The sequence below is a fragment of the Rana temporaria genome, chromosome 7, assembly GCF_905171775.1.
Source record: "Rana temporaria chromosome 7, aRanTem1.1, whole genome shotgun sequence".
In the NCBI taxonomy this organism is placed as follows: domain Eukaryota; kingdom Metazoa; phylum Chordata; class Amphibia; order Anura; family Ranidae; genus Rana; species Rana temporaria.
In genome coordinates this window covers 87,819,959-87,836,994 of record NC_053495.1, presented here as the reverse complement: position 1 = coordinate 87,836,994, position 17,036 = coordinate 87,819,959, and the positions used below count along the sequence as shown (strand labels likewise).

General features: G+C 41.4%; 1 protein-coding gene across 1 annotated transcript in view; it reads right to left on the bottom strand.

Moving 5' to 3' along the window:
- Positions 1–1,975: 1,975 nt before the first annotated feature.
- Positions 1,976–17,036, bottom strand: part of EMP1 (epithelial membrane protein 1) — a 59,781-nt gene continuing 44,720 nt past the window's right edge. The window contains exons 2-5 of the mRNA XM_040359617.1: positions 16,315–16,425; positions 8,883–8,985; positions 8,066–8,209; positions 1,976–2,747 (exon numbers count right to left, since the gene is read on the bottom strand). Coding sequence (XP_040215551.1) covers positions 2,596–2,747; positions 8,066–8,209; positions 8,883–8,985; positions 16,315–16,392 — 477 coding nt within the window. The 5' untranslated portion in view covers positions 16,393–16,425 and the 3' untranslated portion in view covers positions 1,976–2,595. The remainder of the gene's footprint in view (positions 2,748–8,065; positions 8,210–8,882; positions 8,986–16,314; positions 16,426–17,036) is intronic.

Here is a 17,036-nt window from a genome sequence, read left to right as displayed (position 1 = left end):
AGCTGCTGTTATCTTGTGTGTTGGAGAACTTGTGTTGGAGAACTTGTCAGAAGTGACTGCTGATAACAGAGGAACGGTGCAGCAGAAAGACACAACACTTAGAGCTTTGGAGAGAGATAAGTAAACACTATAGATATATTTGCCTAGGTCAAATTTCATGAATGGGGTTTACAACCACTTTAATAGACCCATGTGAGGTCTATTGGCACATGGATTTCATGGATTTAAACTGATGTGCATCCATTTAAATCCTTTTAACTCAGATCCGTCATGTTTATCTCCAATAGACTAACATTGAGCTTCCATTAAGATACTCCTGAAAAAGTAACTGGCAGATCTAATTGCAACAACTGTGAAAGGGGCCTTAAAATAGATAGAATTACAACTTGAATATTAGCTTTTGTGAACTTAGATTAGGGATGGAAAATATTGCTAGGTGAAGTCTTACATACTGCGTGGAGAATGGTGCTTGTTGTACACATTGATATTTATTTATTCTGAGTCTTGTCAGCTGTGAAAGTTTAAAAGAGTTGTCAACTTAACCAAAATTTATAAGGGGTTCAGTCATCCTAAACAGAAAAACATATCTAAAGACTTATCCACTGCAGATACCCAATATCGTTTTCATAAACTCTAGTGTGAATTTAGTTTACATTTGAGCATGCCTGGAATAGCTTGTTGTGGTGGTGCCCAGCCATGCAAATATAATCTGCACTAATCAGATCTAAATAAGAAATCAGGGCTATATAACTGTGAATATAGGATGGAATGTTTTAGGAACAAGAACTATAAAGCCGACATAATTTGGCTTGCATGATATTTTTTATTTTCTTAAATTAAGCTTTTCTGTTATTTATTGAGACATCAAAGTTCTTCTTATATGCTGGGTTTTTAGTAGCCTAGAAGATTCTTGTCTGCAATCATATCTACAGACAGAAGCCACCATGCTACTGACATGCGTGCGGAGGCATGAATAAAATGTGACACTTCAAATAAAGTTAAAACAAACAAAAACAGTAAGCAGTGCAATGCGCTGAAACAAACATTGTACTGCTCCCTGCTGGAGCTTACCCTTGACTTACACTGACAGCTGCCCTCATGGTAAAATGCTGCACTTTACTGTGCACTCTAATGTGAACAATGTATACCAGAGCTCTCTTATATCCCATGCAAAACCTTTGACTGCCCAATGCACGGTTTGAGGTATTATTTAATAACAACGCAGCCAATGAATATAAAGAAGTCTCAGTGATGTTTACCCTCGCTGCCCAATCTAATGGGACAAGGAGCAGGTGCACCATCTGCCCCCTATACAGGTATGACTAATGCCGCGTACACACGATCGGTCAAACCGATGAGAACGGTCTGATGGACCGTTTTCATCAGACCAAACCGATCGTGTGTAGGCCCCATCGGTTATTTATCCATCGGTTAAAAAAATTCAATCTTGTTTTAAATTTAACCGATGGATACCTAACCGATAGAAAAAAAAAATGATCGTTTGTAGGCACGTCCATCGGTTAAAAATCCACGCATGCTCAGAATCAAGTCGACGCATGCTTGGAAGCATTGAACTTCATTTTTTTCAGCACGTCGTTGTGTTTTACGTCACCGCGTTCTGACACGATTGGTTTTTTAACCGATGGTGTGTAGGCACGACTGACCATCAGTCAGCTTCATCGGTTAACCGATGGAAAAATCCATCAGACCGATTTCATCGGATGGACCGATCGTGTGTACGCGGCATTAGAGTGTCATATAAAGAAAGCATTCCAGTAATCTATATCTGAATGTGTAAGGCCTTGCATTTTGTAAAAGTTGACAGTTATGCACTGGATTTTAGTGCAGATGGGAAGTAATGGAGCAGTACCACACACACACACACACATATATATATATATATATATATATATATATATATATATATATATATGTACTGTATAGCATTAACTAATGCAAAAGTAGCATACAAGTGTTTCATATGGTAGAATTTTTAATATTATAAATGTTTAACAATACTATCTAAACATATTTATATATAAGACACCGAACCCTCTGTATTGTCTCTCTTGATTTTACATAATGCTTTAAGGTTCAACATGACAAAGTTAAACAATTCTAAATATAGTCACCCTTTTGCTGTGCAATTCTCTTGGTAATGAAGTTGTCTTGTATAGTAAATGTGCAATACTAAGAGGCTGCCACTCGGAGTCCCTAATACAGAAAGCTAATGCATTTTACCTAACAACATTTTTGAAATACAACTAAAATAAGTTAAAATCAATATACTTTTTTTCAAAGTAAATAGCAGTTTCATCTTTGGAGATAATTTTAGCTACGCCTGTTTTGTATGTAAAGAGATTTGAACAGCAACATTATAATTGCCTAACTGTCCAATTTTTCAGCTATATTGTTTACTCCCAATAAGTCAAATATTTATTTTAAACATTTACAAGTTTTGTGTGCCTCGCATAGAAATAAACCACATAGTTTCATGTCATCATGATGTAGCAGTTCTTGTTCTGACAGCCTTGGGGGGTTGTTTTTGAAGTTACAGTTCACAGGCAATAAGGTTAATAGAGATCTGTAAAATTATTATTTCTTCCGCAGGACCATATAGAGAATTCCAAGTATGAAACTAAGGCAAAAACAGATCCATGTCAAAATGAAGCAATATGCATGGTAAAAAGCAACTGTATTCGCAAATCTGGCTGTATAGATTGAGACCGCAATAAGGATACAGAGCCCTGTGAATGAGAAAGAATTGGACATCAGTTATCTGAAAAAATTTATTTATTGTTTAGGTTGAATCAACATACATTTTCTTGCATTCTTTAGAACTCTTTGTTCTGGCATTCATAGCTAGACTCGACCAACAAAATGGGGTTTCTAATACAGTAATAGGATTATAAATTCTGATGCAGGAAGAGATAGTGAAAGTGATATTAAAAACAAAGGCAAGAATTTTATATATTGTAGCTTACCAGTGCTAACATTTGGTGGCTGCATTAATTTATTTAACTATTTTTCCCTTTATTTTCACCTGGTGACCTGATCAGTAACACACTTTATGTCTTAGGCAGTCTATACACTATGCATATTTTTGTGTTCAACCGGCGGGTTGAACAAAAGCAAATTCTTTGTTTCCTCTATCCACACATTTGATGTGGATGAGAGAATCTCCCTACTGTGGTATTGTATTCTGACATTGGGGAGCCTTATCTACCATTAGAATACAATTAACAGTATTGCCAGCTATAGCACTTATCTTTCCAGAAAAACCTCACAGGCTGGTTGTACACAAGCCAGTTTAACAATCAGCCTGCCCATACATGGATCAAAATTGTGCCGTCCCTGCTGATCCGCCCACATTTCGATCCATGTATTGCTGGCTTTACGGTGTTTCCACTCTGGAAGCAGCCTTATCAGTGCCCATCAGTGCAGCCTATTAGTAAACATCAATGCAGTCTCAAATAAAGTAATTTTTTTTCAAAATGTTTGGTCTTTTTTCATTTGTTTAGCAAAAAAAGGTAAACTCTGTGGTGATTAAATACCACCAAAAGAAAGTTCTATCTGTCTCAAACAAATTATACGCATTTCATATGGGTACAGAAAGTCTAAAAAAGAAAACAAATGTAGCCATCACATCCAAGAACTTGTAAGCTGCAATTTAATAAATATTTGCTTTTGTATTAATACTACTTTAAAGGAAGTCGGAAAATAACAGAATCAATTTGGGTACACACATACAGTTTTTTTGCGTTCAATGGTTCAATGAAAATAAACTGACAGATAACCACAACACAAGCAATGTTGATGCAAGGATCTTTCATGCTGAGACATTATATTCTGACAGGGGAACTACCCAATTTGTCAAAATAAACAGATCAGCGCTTGCAGCCATTGGCTATGAGCGCTGATTGAATGCTAGTTTTCCTGTATGACCGTTTGACAAAAGCCAGTCATTAGATTGTCAGCCAGTTCCTGGTGATGACTTTTATCCCTTCTTGTTTATTTCAGGCTTAAAACTGGCCATATACAAGCAGAATTTGTAGATATGTTCATTCGATTATGTTATTGCTAGTGGGGTCAAATGAATTACTAACAATGAATGTGCTTTTTGTTCTGGAAAATCCATTCACTGCAAAATCTAAAGTTGACAGCAAACGAAACTTTTTGAAGTACTTTCTAACAACGTTCATCATATGTACTGATGAGAAAATCTACTAGATGAGAAAATCTCTTTACTGCCTTGATCACCAGGAGACAATAAAGGAAAAACCTAAAAAAGAAAAGCAATTAAGCCACCACATCTAAAAATTGGCAAGCTGCAATACAATCAGGGCCGTCATCAGGGGGGTATAGGCAGTACTCCTGTAAGGGGCCTGAGCATCCCAAGGGGCTCGCCTGGCTGGGCCCCCCCTCTGGCGCCCGCTACAGAGAGGGAGCGAACACAAGTCTGATTAGCCGCCACATTTCTTTCACTACCAGCACCCCCCCAATCCCACACACAGGGCCGTCTTTTGCACGGGGCAGCTTCCCTGGACCCAATCATTGTTGGGGGGCCCAAAGCAGCTTCACTGAAACCCAAGGCTGCTGCCTGCTAGGTCATTTTTACAGCCGGAGTTTCGCAGCATGCGCTAGTTACTTGCTGGCTGCTCTGCTTTGTCGTTCAAAACCCTTGCTGCTCTACACATCTCTACATGAGAGCATGGGTGGGATCAGCATCAGGGGAGGGGGCGGGCAATGATGCCATTCTAACTGCACCTGCACAAGCCTGGGAGAAAAGTAATTCCACGTGCTTCTTAGGCATGTATATATGGACGGGGCAGTGATTGTGCACACTGTGACAGGCTGATCTGGATGGGGGTTGAATTATTTCTGTGCACACTGGCAGCCTGATTGGGGGGGGGGGGGTTGTGATTATGCATACTGTGGCAGGCTCATCTGAGTGGGGGGAGGGGTGGTGTTTGGGATCATGGCTGTGTTCACTGTGACAGGCTGATCTGGGTGGGGGGTTAGATTGCTTTTGTGCACACTGTGACAGTCCAGTCTGTCCCCAAATATACCCCCATGTCAGTCTGTTCCCCAGTACAGTCCTCCCATTTCCCAGTCAGCGTGTTTTATACTAGGGGACAGACTGATTTCAGGGCAGTGGCTGAACTACCAGAGCCACAAAGGTTGCACTTGCAACCAGATCCCTGGTGTACCGCCACTGCAGGGGGGCCCAGCGGGATGCTGAATGCATGGCTCTGAGCTGAGAACTTCTCTCTCATAGAACCCAGAGCCTGCACTGACAGTTCCCCCTCCATCTTCAATTGCACTTATGGGAGAGAAGAGAGCCAATCTGCTCCTTCCCCTCCTGACCCTCTCCTCATGTGTGCACACAAGAAGTGTGAAGCCCAGCAGCTGAATGTGATCAATCACACTTCCTGCAGTGCACACACAGGGGGAGAGAGGTAGGAGGAGAAGGAGCAGACCGGCTCTTTCCTCTCCCATCCATGCAAGTGGAAAAGGAGGGGGAACTGTCACTGCAGGCTCTGGGCTGTATGAGAGAGAAGCTCTCAGCTCAGAGTACTGCTAAGGAGGCACTGATAGGCGGCATTGATGAGCACTGAAATGGGACACTGATTGGGAGCATTGATGAGCATTGATAGGCAGCACTGATTCATGGTTTCTTGCACCAGGGGCCCTGAAGGTTCTAGTTACGCCTCTGCCCTCAACCCTGCACTCTGCCCATAGAGGACCCCTAAACCCTGCACTCTGCATATAGAGGACCCCTTAACCCTGTGGTCTGCCCATAGAGGACCCCTCAACCATGCACTCTGTCCATAGAGAACCCCTCAACCCTGCACTCTGCCCATATAGTGCTTTTCTAAAATCCTGGTATATAACAACGCCCCGCCCACAATCTGATGCAGAGATAATGATGTGCAGTAACCTCTAGCAACCAATCAATGAACAGTAATGATCTGCTGTAATCTCTAGCAACCAGTTAGTGAGTGGCAATAATATGCTGCAACCTCTGGCAACCAATCGCAATTGCTACCTGATCTGCTGCAGTAAACCGATTTTGATTCTGGCTGCTATCTATAGTATTTCCCAGGGAGGGGGACAGCTGTAATCATTGGACTTTATTTTAATCTCCTTTGATGGGATACCTAAGGTGGACAAGCCGGCGTAATTTAGTAACATTGTGGAAAATGAATGAGGATGGCTCTGGGTGGAGATGAGAGTCACATTGTGGAGAGCCCCTCTTCACTTGGTAACTCTCATCCCCACCCAGAGCCACCATTTTCACAATGTTACTCATTCATCTTCATCCCTACCAAGGTGCATCTGGCCATAGACAGACATGAATGGAAATGTGGACTCCGACTATCTCAATCTGTCTGCTGGGATGGCTTCTGCCCTGACAGGCCCCCTTTGTATGGTATGTTTCATTATAGGCAGAACTATGACAGGCCCCCTTTGTATTGTATGTTACATTATAGCAGTGTTTCTCAATTCCAGTCCTCAGGCCCCCCCAACAGGTCAGGTTTTCAGGATTTCCATTATTTTGCACAGGTGATTTGATCAGTTTCACAGCCTTAGTAATCACCACAGCCTTTTCATCTGAGGGAAATCCTGAAAACCTGACCTGTTGGGGGGGCCTGAGGACTGGAATTGAGAAACACTGCATTATAGGCAGAACTATGACAGGCCCCCTTTGTATTGTATGTTACATTATAGGCAGAACTATGCCAGGTCCTGTTTGTATTGTATGTTACATTATTGGCAGAACTATGACAGGTCCTCTTTGTATTGCATGATATATTATAGGCAGGGATTTGTAATGCACCTGAGCCTATAAGAGAACTCGGACACACCCCCTTTACCAACCTCTAGGTGGGGTTCCAACATTACCCCCCTGTAATGCATGCTAAACTATAAGAAGGACTAATGGGCCCCATGCCATCCAATAGGCAGGGCTCTGTCAGGTCCCCTTTGTAATGCATGCTTCCCTAAAGTCAAGACTCAGATACACATCCTTTATAATTCATGCCCCTGCCCCCTCCCCACTGTAACGCATATTACACTATAGGCAGTACTGTAATGGGCTCCCTTTGCAATGCATGCTACACTATAGGTAAGACTTTGAGGGTGTCCCTTTGTAATCCATTCTTAGCATCATCCATCCCTCTCTTCAGTGTATCCACATCCACGCCGAGCATCATCCATCCATCTCTCCAGTCCCCACAATGTATCCACGCCCAGCATCATTCATCCATCCCTCCAATATCCACATCAATGCAGAGCATCATCCATCCATCCATTCCTCCATTATCCACATCCACGCCGAGCATTATCCATTCATCCATCCATCCCTCCAGTCTCCATAATGTATCCACATCCACACCCAGCATTATCCATCCATCCCTCCAGTCTCCACAATGTATCCATATCTACGCCCAGCATCATCCATCCATCCCTCCAGTCTCCAAAATGTATCCACATCCACACCCAGCATCATCCATCTATCCATCCATCCATCCATTCAGTGGGACGGCTAGTGGGCAGGCCCTGGGGAATGTTGGTGGTCAGGCCTAGGGGGGGCCCAGACTTAAAGCTGTGTAAGGGGCCCCAAAAATTTTGATGGCTGCCCTGAATATAATACATTTTTGTTATTGGGCTTAATACTGCTTTAATAGGCAATTCCAGGCAATGAGTAAAATCAGTCAGTAAATTAGAAGTGAATTCCAGAATTTGCCACAATGCTAAATCCTGAAAGTCCACAAAACAAAAGTCTCAAAGCTGCCATGTGGGCTGTGGTGGATTCAGAGAGACAAAGAAGTCATAAAACACTGGCCTGCACTTTTACGAATTTGGATTAAGGGTCATTTAAAAGCTACAGGCAAATACAGGGATTTATCTGGATAAAAAAATAGTGATAGTAGGTCAGCCGTGTACTCTCAATTTTACTACAAAGTTATCAAGTTTTATTAGAAACTTTAGCAGATTATAGTTATTGTTATTATGATCATGCACATTGTGAAAAGAGTTTATATGTAATAGTGATACTTACAGCAGAAAAGCATGAGGGCTCCTGTGATGTAGAAGCGACATCCTTTACCCAGTGTAAAGAGCTGTGCAATGAAAGCGATCAGGGCAAAACAGCAGAAGATAATGGACAAGATCATGAAAGCTTCAACTGCTCTCATAGAAGCATCTAAAAAGAAAAATATTTTAGAGATGAACTGAAAGATTTAATGGTGGATGATACAATCACTATTTTTCTATGTAAATATTCTCCTCTCAATTCTAGTTACCGTAAATCATTTTTCATGGAATGTTCAGTAGTTAAAGCTGAGCTCCACCCAAAAGGGGAAGTTCCACCTTAAGCGTTCCTCCCCCCCTCCTATGTCACATTTGGCATGTCATTTTTTTTTGGGGGGGGGGGGGGAGCAGGTACCTAGTTTTGACAGGTACCTGCTCCCACTTCTGTTGCGATTTGAGCGGAAGTTCTCCTTTCCCCCTCCCTACCTGCAATTGCCCAACCATAAGGAGGGGCAGCGCGACTCGTGCCTGCGCAGTGTGCACCAAGCTGGGAAGCTACCTTTTTAGGGGTACAACCACTTTAAGTTTAAGGTCCAGGCAATGCCTTACGGTTGCTAAAAAATCAGTCTGGTGTTACGACATGAATTTGCCAGGACCATGAATTTTAAACTCCATGGATTTCTGCATTGCATTGCGGGCTGCAGTGCAACCAAATAGTTGTTTGGTTGATTAATATAGTTACTACACATCATTTTGCTTTTTAATATTTAGTTACATAAATACTATCGTCTTGTATTGTTTGATGGAGAGATTACAGAGGAACAGCTAATACAAAAAACTCTTACCGTTTCCTTGGCCAATGTGTCCAAATATAGATTCACAACTCCCACCAGTGCATTGCATCCAAATGCCCTGTGATGTCGCTCCAGTGTTACTCTTCAACCAAACCTGTAATAACATGACTATCATTACTGCATTCACATGTGCCACTGCCTAACAGACCTCTCTGATTTACATTTATTAATGCTAACAAATCATTAGTACCAATGTCTAATTACAGAGTGCCCTTTTATTTCCAAGGTTTCACTTTGTATCATAATTCTGCATTTCTACATTTCTGCCTTAGCCTTACCTGACTTCAGATTCTTTATACTTAATAGATCACTCAATGGATAGGAACATTTGATCTGAAACCAATTTTTCTAACAGAAAGAGCATCAAAAACGGTAGGTGCTATAGATTTAACGCATATCAAAATGCATTTCTCCACTTTTTTTTTAATTTACATGAAAGTAAAGGACTTGTCCCAAAGTGTCTCCTGTAATTTTTTTAAATTTTTTACACTTTTTTTGTGAATTGATCAATGTACCCCTTGCCAATTCACATAGGGGGGCCGGGATCTGGGGGTACCCTTGTTAAAGGGGGCTTCCAGATTTCAATAAGCCCCCCAACTGCAGACCCCCACAACCAACGGGCAAGGGTTGTGGGGATGAGGCCCTTGTCCCCATCAACATGGGGACAAGGTGCTTTGGGGGGAAACTCCAAAGCACCCTCGCCATGTTGAGGGCATGTGGCCTGGTTACGGTTCAGGAGGGGGGGGCTGCTTTCTCATCCCCCCTCTTTTCCTGCAGCCTGTCAGGTTGCGTGCTCGGATTAGGGTCTGGTATGGGTTTTGGGGGGGACCCCTACGCCATTGTTTTTTAATTTTGGCACAGGGTTCCCATTTATATTCATACCAGACCCAAAGGGCCTGGTAATGGACTGGAGGGGAACCCATGCCGCTTTTTTCAATGAGTTTTATCTATATTGCCGAGACCCCACAATTCATTACAGCCACGATCAGTTTTAAATGACTTTTTTCCTTTAGAAATGTAATTTTGCTGTGGTATTGTTCTAAACATGGGAAAACTGCTCCACTTTACAGGCATACTATAGACACAGGGGCAGATCCACATACATCTGCGCCGGGCGCAGCGTATGTCAGATACGCTACGCCGCTGTAACTTACTTTGCCTTTGTTTGAATCCTCAATGAATTTGCGCCATAAGTTACGGTGGCGTAGTGTATCTCTCGCGGCGTAAGGGCGCGGAATTCAATATCGGCAGGTAGGGGGCGTGTTTCATTTAAATGAAGCGCGTCCCCGCGCCGAACGAACTGCGCATGCGCCGTCCGTAAAAAATACCGGGGTTCATTGCTCCGAATGACGTCGCAAGGACGTCATTGTTTTCAAAGTGAACGTAAATGGCGTCCAGCCCCATTCACGGATGACTTACGCAAACGACGTAAAATTTTCAAAATTAGACGCGGGAACGACGGCCATACTTAACATTGAGTACGCCACCATATAGCAGCTTTAACTATACGCCGGAAAAAGCCGAACGAAAACAACATAAAAAAATGCGACGGCTGCTCGTACGTTCGTGGATCGTCGGAAATAGCTAATTTGCATACTCGACGCGGAATACGACGGGAACGCCACCTAGCGGCCTCCGAAACATTGCATCTAAGATCCGACGGCGTACTAAGGCGCACGCCTGTCGGATCTAACACAGATGCCGTCGTATCTTGTTTTGTGGATACCAAAACAAAGATACGACGCGCAAAATTTGAAATTACGCGGCGTATCAAGCGATACGCCGGCGTAATTTCTTTGAGGATCTGCCCCACAATATTTAAAGGAATATTTCATGTTTATTGTTTTACTTTAAGCATTATTAAAATCACTGCTCCCGAAAAAAAGAAGTTTACATTTTTTTTTGCATTGATACATGTCTCATGGGGCAGGACCCGGGTCCCCAAACACTTTTTATGACAATACCATGCATATAAGCCTTTACAATGAGCACTTTTGTTTTTTTATGTCAGTGTCCCATAGACTTTAACGGTGTTCTGTGGCTTTCGAATTTGCCGCGAACACTGCATAATGTTCACTGTTTGGTGAACAGGAGAACACCTGATGTTCGAGTCAAACTTACATTTGACTCGAACATCGGGCTCTTCCCTATTGAAAATGTTCTCACCCCTTCCTAACACCTATGCTGACTAACCTGTGTAAAAAAAGACATTTAAATTTACCTATTTCAGTCCACTCTGGTCCTGTTACATGATCCCTGTGTCAGTAGCAGGGGAATAAAATGAGTTGTAAAGGAAAACGTTTTTTTGCCTAAAATTAATGTCTGCAAGGTAGACAGACAGAATAGTGTAATGATTCTGTTAAGAAACAAGTAAATGCCTATTAAATTCCTTCATCTATATTACCTCTGGCGTTCTAGTTTCTGTTCTCTCATTCACTTCCTGGTTTGCGGTGCTCGTTTATGTAAGAACTACATTTCACAGTATGCATTGCAGCACACCGAGTAATTCACACCTCCATGAAGTCTCTAACTGTAGAGAGCGTCCTGCCGCAAAGATGTAGTTCCCAGGAAGGGCAAGCACATCACTGACCACCGCAGTAAAGCCTCCCGTAAAAATCATACAAGCAGGAAGTGAACAGAACAGAGAAGAAATAGAGCAACTTCTGAGCAAAAACGAACAATGAGGAAGTGAAAGGAGGAATGTCTGCAGGTAAAGGATGCTTATTATGAATAACATTTTTTTCCTTTACAACCCCTTGAGCTGGTAATGATGCCTGGGAGTCACAGCACAACATCACCTATAGGTTCCTATGGCCAGTGGCATTCCAAGGGGGGGTGGGGGTGAGGTCTGCCCCGGGTGCCACACATTAAGGGGGGGGGCAGACCATGCAGTAAAACCTTTTTTCTTTTTGTTATTAGTAGTCTCCATGGAGCGGGCTGCCAGCTCCGCTTCTTCTCTCAGTGTGAAGGGGCGGTGTGCAGGGAGGCAGGCAGACATGCGGGAGAGAACTAAAGTCTATAGAACTATACAGCAGTGTAGGGATAAGATCTGTGAGTGAGTGTGTGAGTGTATGAGTGAGTGTGTGTCGGAATAAATGTGCTGGGGGTACTGAGACTTATGGGTGCAGAGGTGTACGAGGGGGTACAGACGTGTGCTGGGGGGTTGCAAAAGCATCCTGGGGGTAACAAAGCCATGCTGGGGAGTACAAAAGTATCTGGGGTGCAGAGGTGTGCGGGGATACCAAGGTTTGCTGGGGTTACGGTTGTGTACTTGGGGAAACATATGAGGGGTGCAGAGGATTGTGTGCTGGGGGCTGTGAGGCGCTTTTCTCTCTCTTGTTTTTCTCTTGTATACACCGAGCTGGCTTCGCTCCCGGATAGCAGCCCTGAACTACTGCCTTCAACCACATCAGTTCCTCATGTTCATTTTTCATCTACCACAGCCTTTTTAGGCATTTTTGCTGGGACTGATCCTATCATGGATTTTTGAATAAGAACTATCATACTGCATATCCCTAATGTGTTTTTGTGATTTTTATCTTAAACCAATCGATTCTTTCAATCAATTTTATTTTTATTATTTTTATTAATTTTTAACCCTTTAGTTGATTGTTGTGTGCAAACACCCTGAGCGCTGTACTCCATCCATTTATTTTTATATATATATATATATTTTTGGGGGATTTTTATTATAGCAAAAAGTAAAAAATATATTTTTTTCAAAATTGTTGCTCTTTTTTTGTTTTTAGCGCAAAAAATTAAAACCACAGAGGTGATAAAATACCACAAAAAGAAAGTCCTAATGCCCATTGGATAAGATCTATGAATCGACAGTTTCCATCAGAAGTTTGGCAACCTGTGACAAACCCTACTTTATCTGAGTGTATTAGTAAGGGGGTGAGTTTAGCCAGGCGGTCAGCTAGCAGTTTAGCATACAGCTTCATGTCCGAATTCAAGAGGGAAATGGGGCAAAGTTAGCAGGTGAAATCAGCTGATTTACTGGGTTTGGGAATAGCAATGGTAATAGATTCAAGAAATGATGTAGGGCATGAACCATCGTTTGCTATTTTATTAAAGAAGTCAGTAGGAAACGATCCATAAATAGTCTGTAATATTCATTTGTAAAACCATCTGGACCTGGAGATTTGTGTAAGGGAAGTGATTTAATCGATTTAGCGTTTGTAAAAAACGAGAAGAAAAGGTCACAGAGGTGTTCTGGTGATAATGTAGTAAGGTTGATGGAGTCTAGGAAGTGCTATACTGTATCAGCTGTTATTAACTGTGTTCTAAGTTTCTGAAACATATGTCGGGGAATTCCAATGGGAGTCCGGGGGCGGCGATAGACCCTAGTTATGATGTTTCTTCAGTCCTGCTTGAGATGAAGAATAGTGGTATCCTTGCCTTGGAAAGTTACAAAGAACTTGATATGAAAGCCTCTGTAGGGGATGTTGTGCTTGCGGTGTCCGTTTAATAAACGCAGAAGTTTTTTCTCAGTTCAGTTCTCGGCAGTTCTCAGAGGAAAATTATCTCCTCTGCAGCCGTTTTAATAAAACAGAGGGAAAACAGAGAAGTGTTTCCTCTGAAAACGGCTGAGATCTGTGTAAAAGCGGGTGGGCTGCCTGTAATCTTGTGAGATATTGTGAGATTACGGTGCAACCAAGTTCAAAAAGTGAAACTAAAGTTTAAAAGAACATGTAATTACATGTTTTCAGACTTGTGATAACTATATATACAGGCTCGGCTTCGCTCATGCTCACGCATAAACATCACAGAGCGTGAGCATGAGCGAAGCCGAGCCTGGCCGAATGTAGCCGAGTGTAAGCCGGGAGGACACCACCGAAGCCGCAGACGGACGCCGATGGATGCCGCGCAAGACACCAAAACTGTAAGTACTAAAACATTTTTTTACAGGAATTGCTGGTCAACATTAGGGGTGCGCGCTATACGCCAGAGGGAGCAATACCCCGATAAATACGGTGTATATATATATATATATATATATGTATATATGTATATATATGTATAGGATATGTATATATATATATATATATATATATATATATATATACATATCCTATACATATATATACATATATATATATATATATATATATATATATATATATATATATATATATATATATATATATATATATATACACACATATATATACATGTGTGTATACATGGGAATATTTACATATTACATAAGCAGTTTCAGTTTCTTACTTTGAAATCCTATACAGTGATTTACTGCTTCTAACTATGGAAAAGCCTGGGGCCATCATAAAAAAAATACAAAATTCTCAGTTTCAAAGTCAGAATTCTGAGATTAAAAGTCAGAATTCTGAGTTTCAAAGTCAGAATTCTGAGATTTAAAGTCACTAACAGTGTATTCAGAAGGTGTCGTAATTTTCTGAAAACAATGAATTCCCTGTATAACTGCCGAAATTTTTTGAATATGAAGGCAGTTTTGAATAAAGTGAAATTTAGAAATCCCTCTAGAATTTTTAATGCTGTGTGTAACCACATTTGGAAAGCAGGACAAGACATTAGGGGAATGGGGTCATTTAGGCTTTTTTTGCTTTGAATTTACTTAAGAGGAATATAAAATCTCACTTACAGTGAAATGGCAAAAAAAAAAAAATAGTTTAAATAGTAATTTAAAACATGACTGGATGATTATTTTTGCAAATACTAATTTCCAGAGCTCTAACTAATATTTAAAACGGTATTTTAACCCGAGGAAATTAGTTGACAGACCTGGGACATGAAGGATTTCAGTATTTTTAACTAGTAGCTATGCCTTAATATGAGTCATACACTGGGTGTGTGTGTCCAGTATTTAGAAGGATCCAAGTTAGGATCCAAGAGTGCTCTCTGGTGCTGAAATAATCCTAACTCATTTGAATTAAGCTTTACGAAATTTGATTAGGCTATTAATTTTTTTATACTTTTTCCATGTGTTATAGTATATAGTTATAGTATATGTAAACCAAAGCAATAATGTATTTTATTGGTTTATTAACCACTTCATTACTGGGCACTTAAACCCCCTTCGTGCCCAGACCAATTTTCAGCTTTTAGCGCTGACGCATTTTGAATGACAATTGCGCGGTCATACAACACTGAATCCAAATTATATTTTTATAATTTTTCCCACAAATAGAGCTTTCTTTTGGTGGTATTTGATCATCTCTGCGATTTTTATTTTTTGCGCTATAAACAAAAAAAGACAGAATTTTTTTAAAAAAAAAACACAATATTTTTTTACTTTTTGTTATAATAATATCCCAATTTTTTTTTTATATTTTTTTCCTCGGTTTAGGCCGATACGTATTCTTCTACATATTTTTGTTTAAAAAATCGCAATAAGTGATTGGTTTGCGCAAAAGTTATAGCACCTACAAAATAGGGGATAGTTTTATGATTTATTTTTTATTTTTTACTAGTAATGGCGGCGATCTGCGTTTTTTTTTGTCAGGCCTGCGATATTGCGACGGACATATCGGACACTTTTGACACAATTTTGGGACCATTCACATTTATACAGCGATTAGTGCTATAAAAATGCACTAATTACTGTATAAATGTGACTGGCAGGGAAGGGGTTAACACTAAGGGGTGAGGAAGGGGTTAAATGTATTCCCTGGGTGTGTTCTAACTGTGTGTGGGACTGACTGGGGAGGTGACCGATGCTGTGTCCCTATGTACAAGGGACACAGATGGTCTCCTCTCTCCCTGACAGGACGTGGAGCTCTGTGTTTACACACAGAGCTTCACGTCCCTGCTGTCACCGCCGATCGCGGGTACCTGGTGGACATCGCGGCCGCCAGACCTGGCAGACATCGCAGCCGCCAGGCACTCGCATCGGCTCCCGAGCGATGCGCCGGGCACTGTGATTCCCTGCTGCGTGCCCCCAGAGGCGCGCACGGGGAATGTCAACAACAGGACGTCCAGGGACGTCCACCCGGCACTTGAGAGCCGCGCTGTGGACATCTTTCCTCTATAGCAAGGATCTCAAGTGGTTAATATTGCACAGAGAGGACCCAAACCTCCCTTTCTGGGGACCCCCACTGGCGCTCTCTACTCCACCTCTTATGTGTGTGCCCCCATAGCAAGCGGTGTGCTATGGGGGCACACATGCAGACATGCTTCTGGGCCGAGTTGTGTGTTCATAGACATACACAGTGCGGCTCAGCCCCGCCCATGGCTCCCTCCTCACAAGATTAGACTGACAGCAGTGGGAGCCAATAGAACATAAAATTATATGCAGTGTAATGCAATACATTTCCACTCTTTTGAGGAACAAACACTTTTTTCTAATAAAAACAATTATATTATTAAAGATATTATGAGAAATTATTAAAGCTTTATACATAGCTGTCAGAGTAAAAATAAGGAAAACAATTTGCATACTTACATTGGAAATGGTGGCAACAAAGAGCATTACCGTAGTGGCAACATGAACCGTAAACACAGCTGCTAGCATAACCAACATGTTGGCGGATTCTTACAAATAGCGTTAAAGACCCTACAAAGAATAAAATTGATAGTGGTTAGTACAGATCATATTCATAGTGGTTATTACAGATACTATTCAATAATACCATGTCAATTATAAAATGAATGAACATATGTCTCTCATAACATTTTTACCTGTATACACAATATATTCTTATTTAAGTGTAAATTTTGATCTGTTTGGAAAATGCAGATCATGCTCTCCTGGTGCATCCTTGTACTTGTATGAACAGAATAGCACAAATCGAATGCTGCATGAAATGTTCAGTGCAGTGCAATGTTTCAATGTCTTATCTGAATCATGCCATTTCCACCATTTTGCGTTGATACCCATGACATCAAGTCAGTGATGGGGCTTCTTGACTGATAGGTATCTGGAAGGATCCTTATAATCTACAGAGCAGACAGGAACTCCATCACTTCTCCCAGCACTGCTCCAGACTGACAGGCAAACTGGGGTGATTTACTAAAACTGGAGAGTGCAAAATCTGGTGAAGCTCTGACTAAGACTCCCCAGTCTAAGTAAATCAACCCCTATGAATTATACACAGGTGCGAAGCTCCAAAATGTTTGTCTGCTTATTGGATTACAAGTTCTTTTTCTCCACAGCATACAGCATAC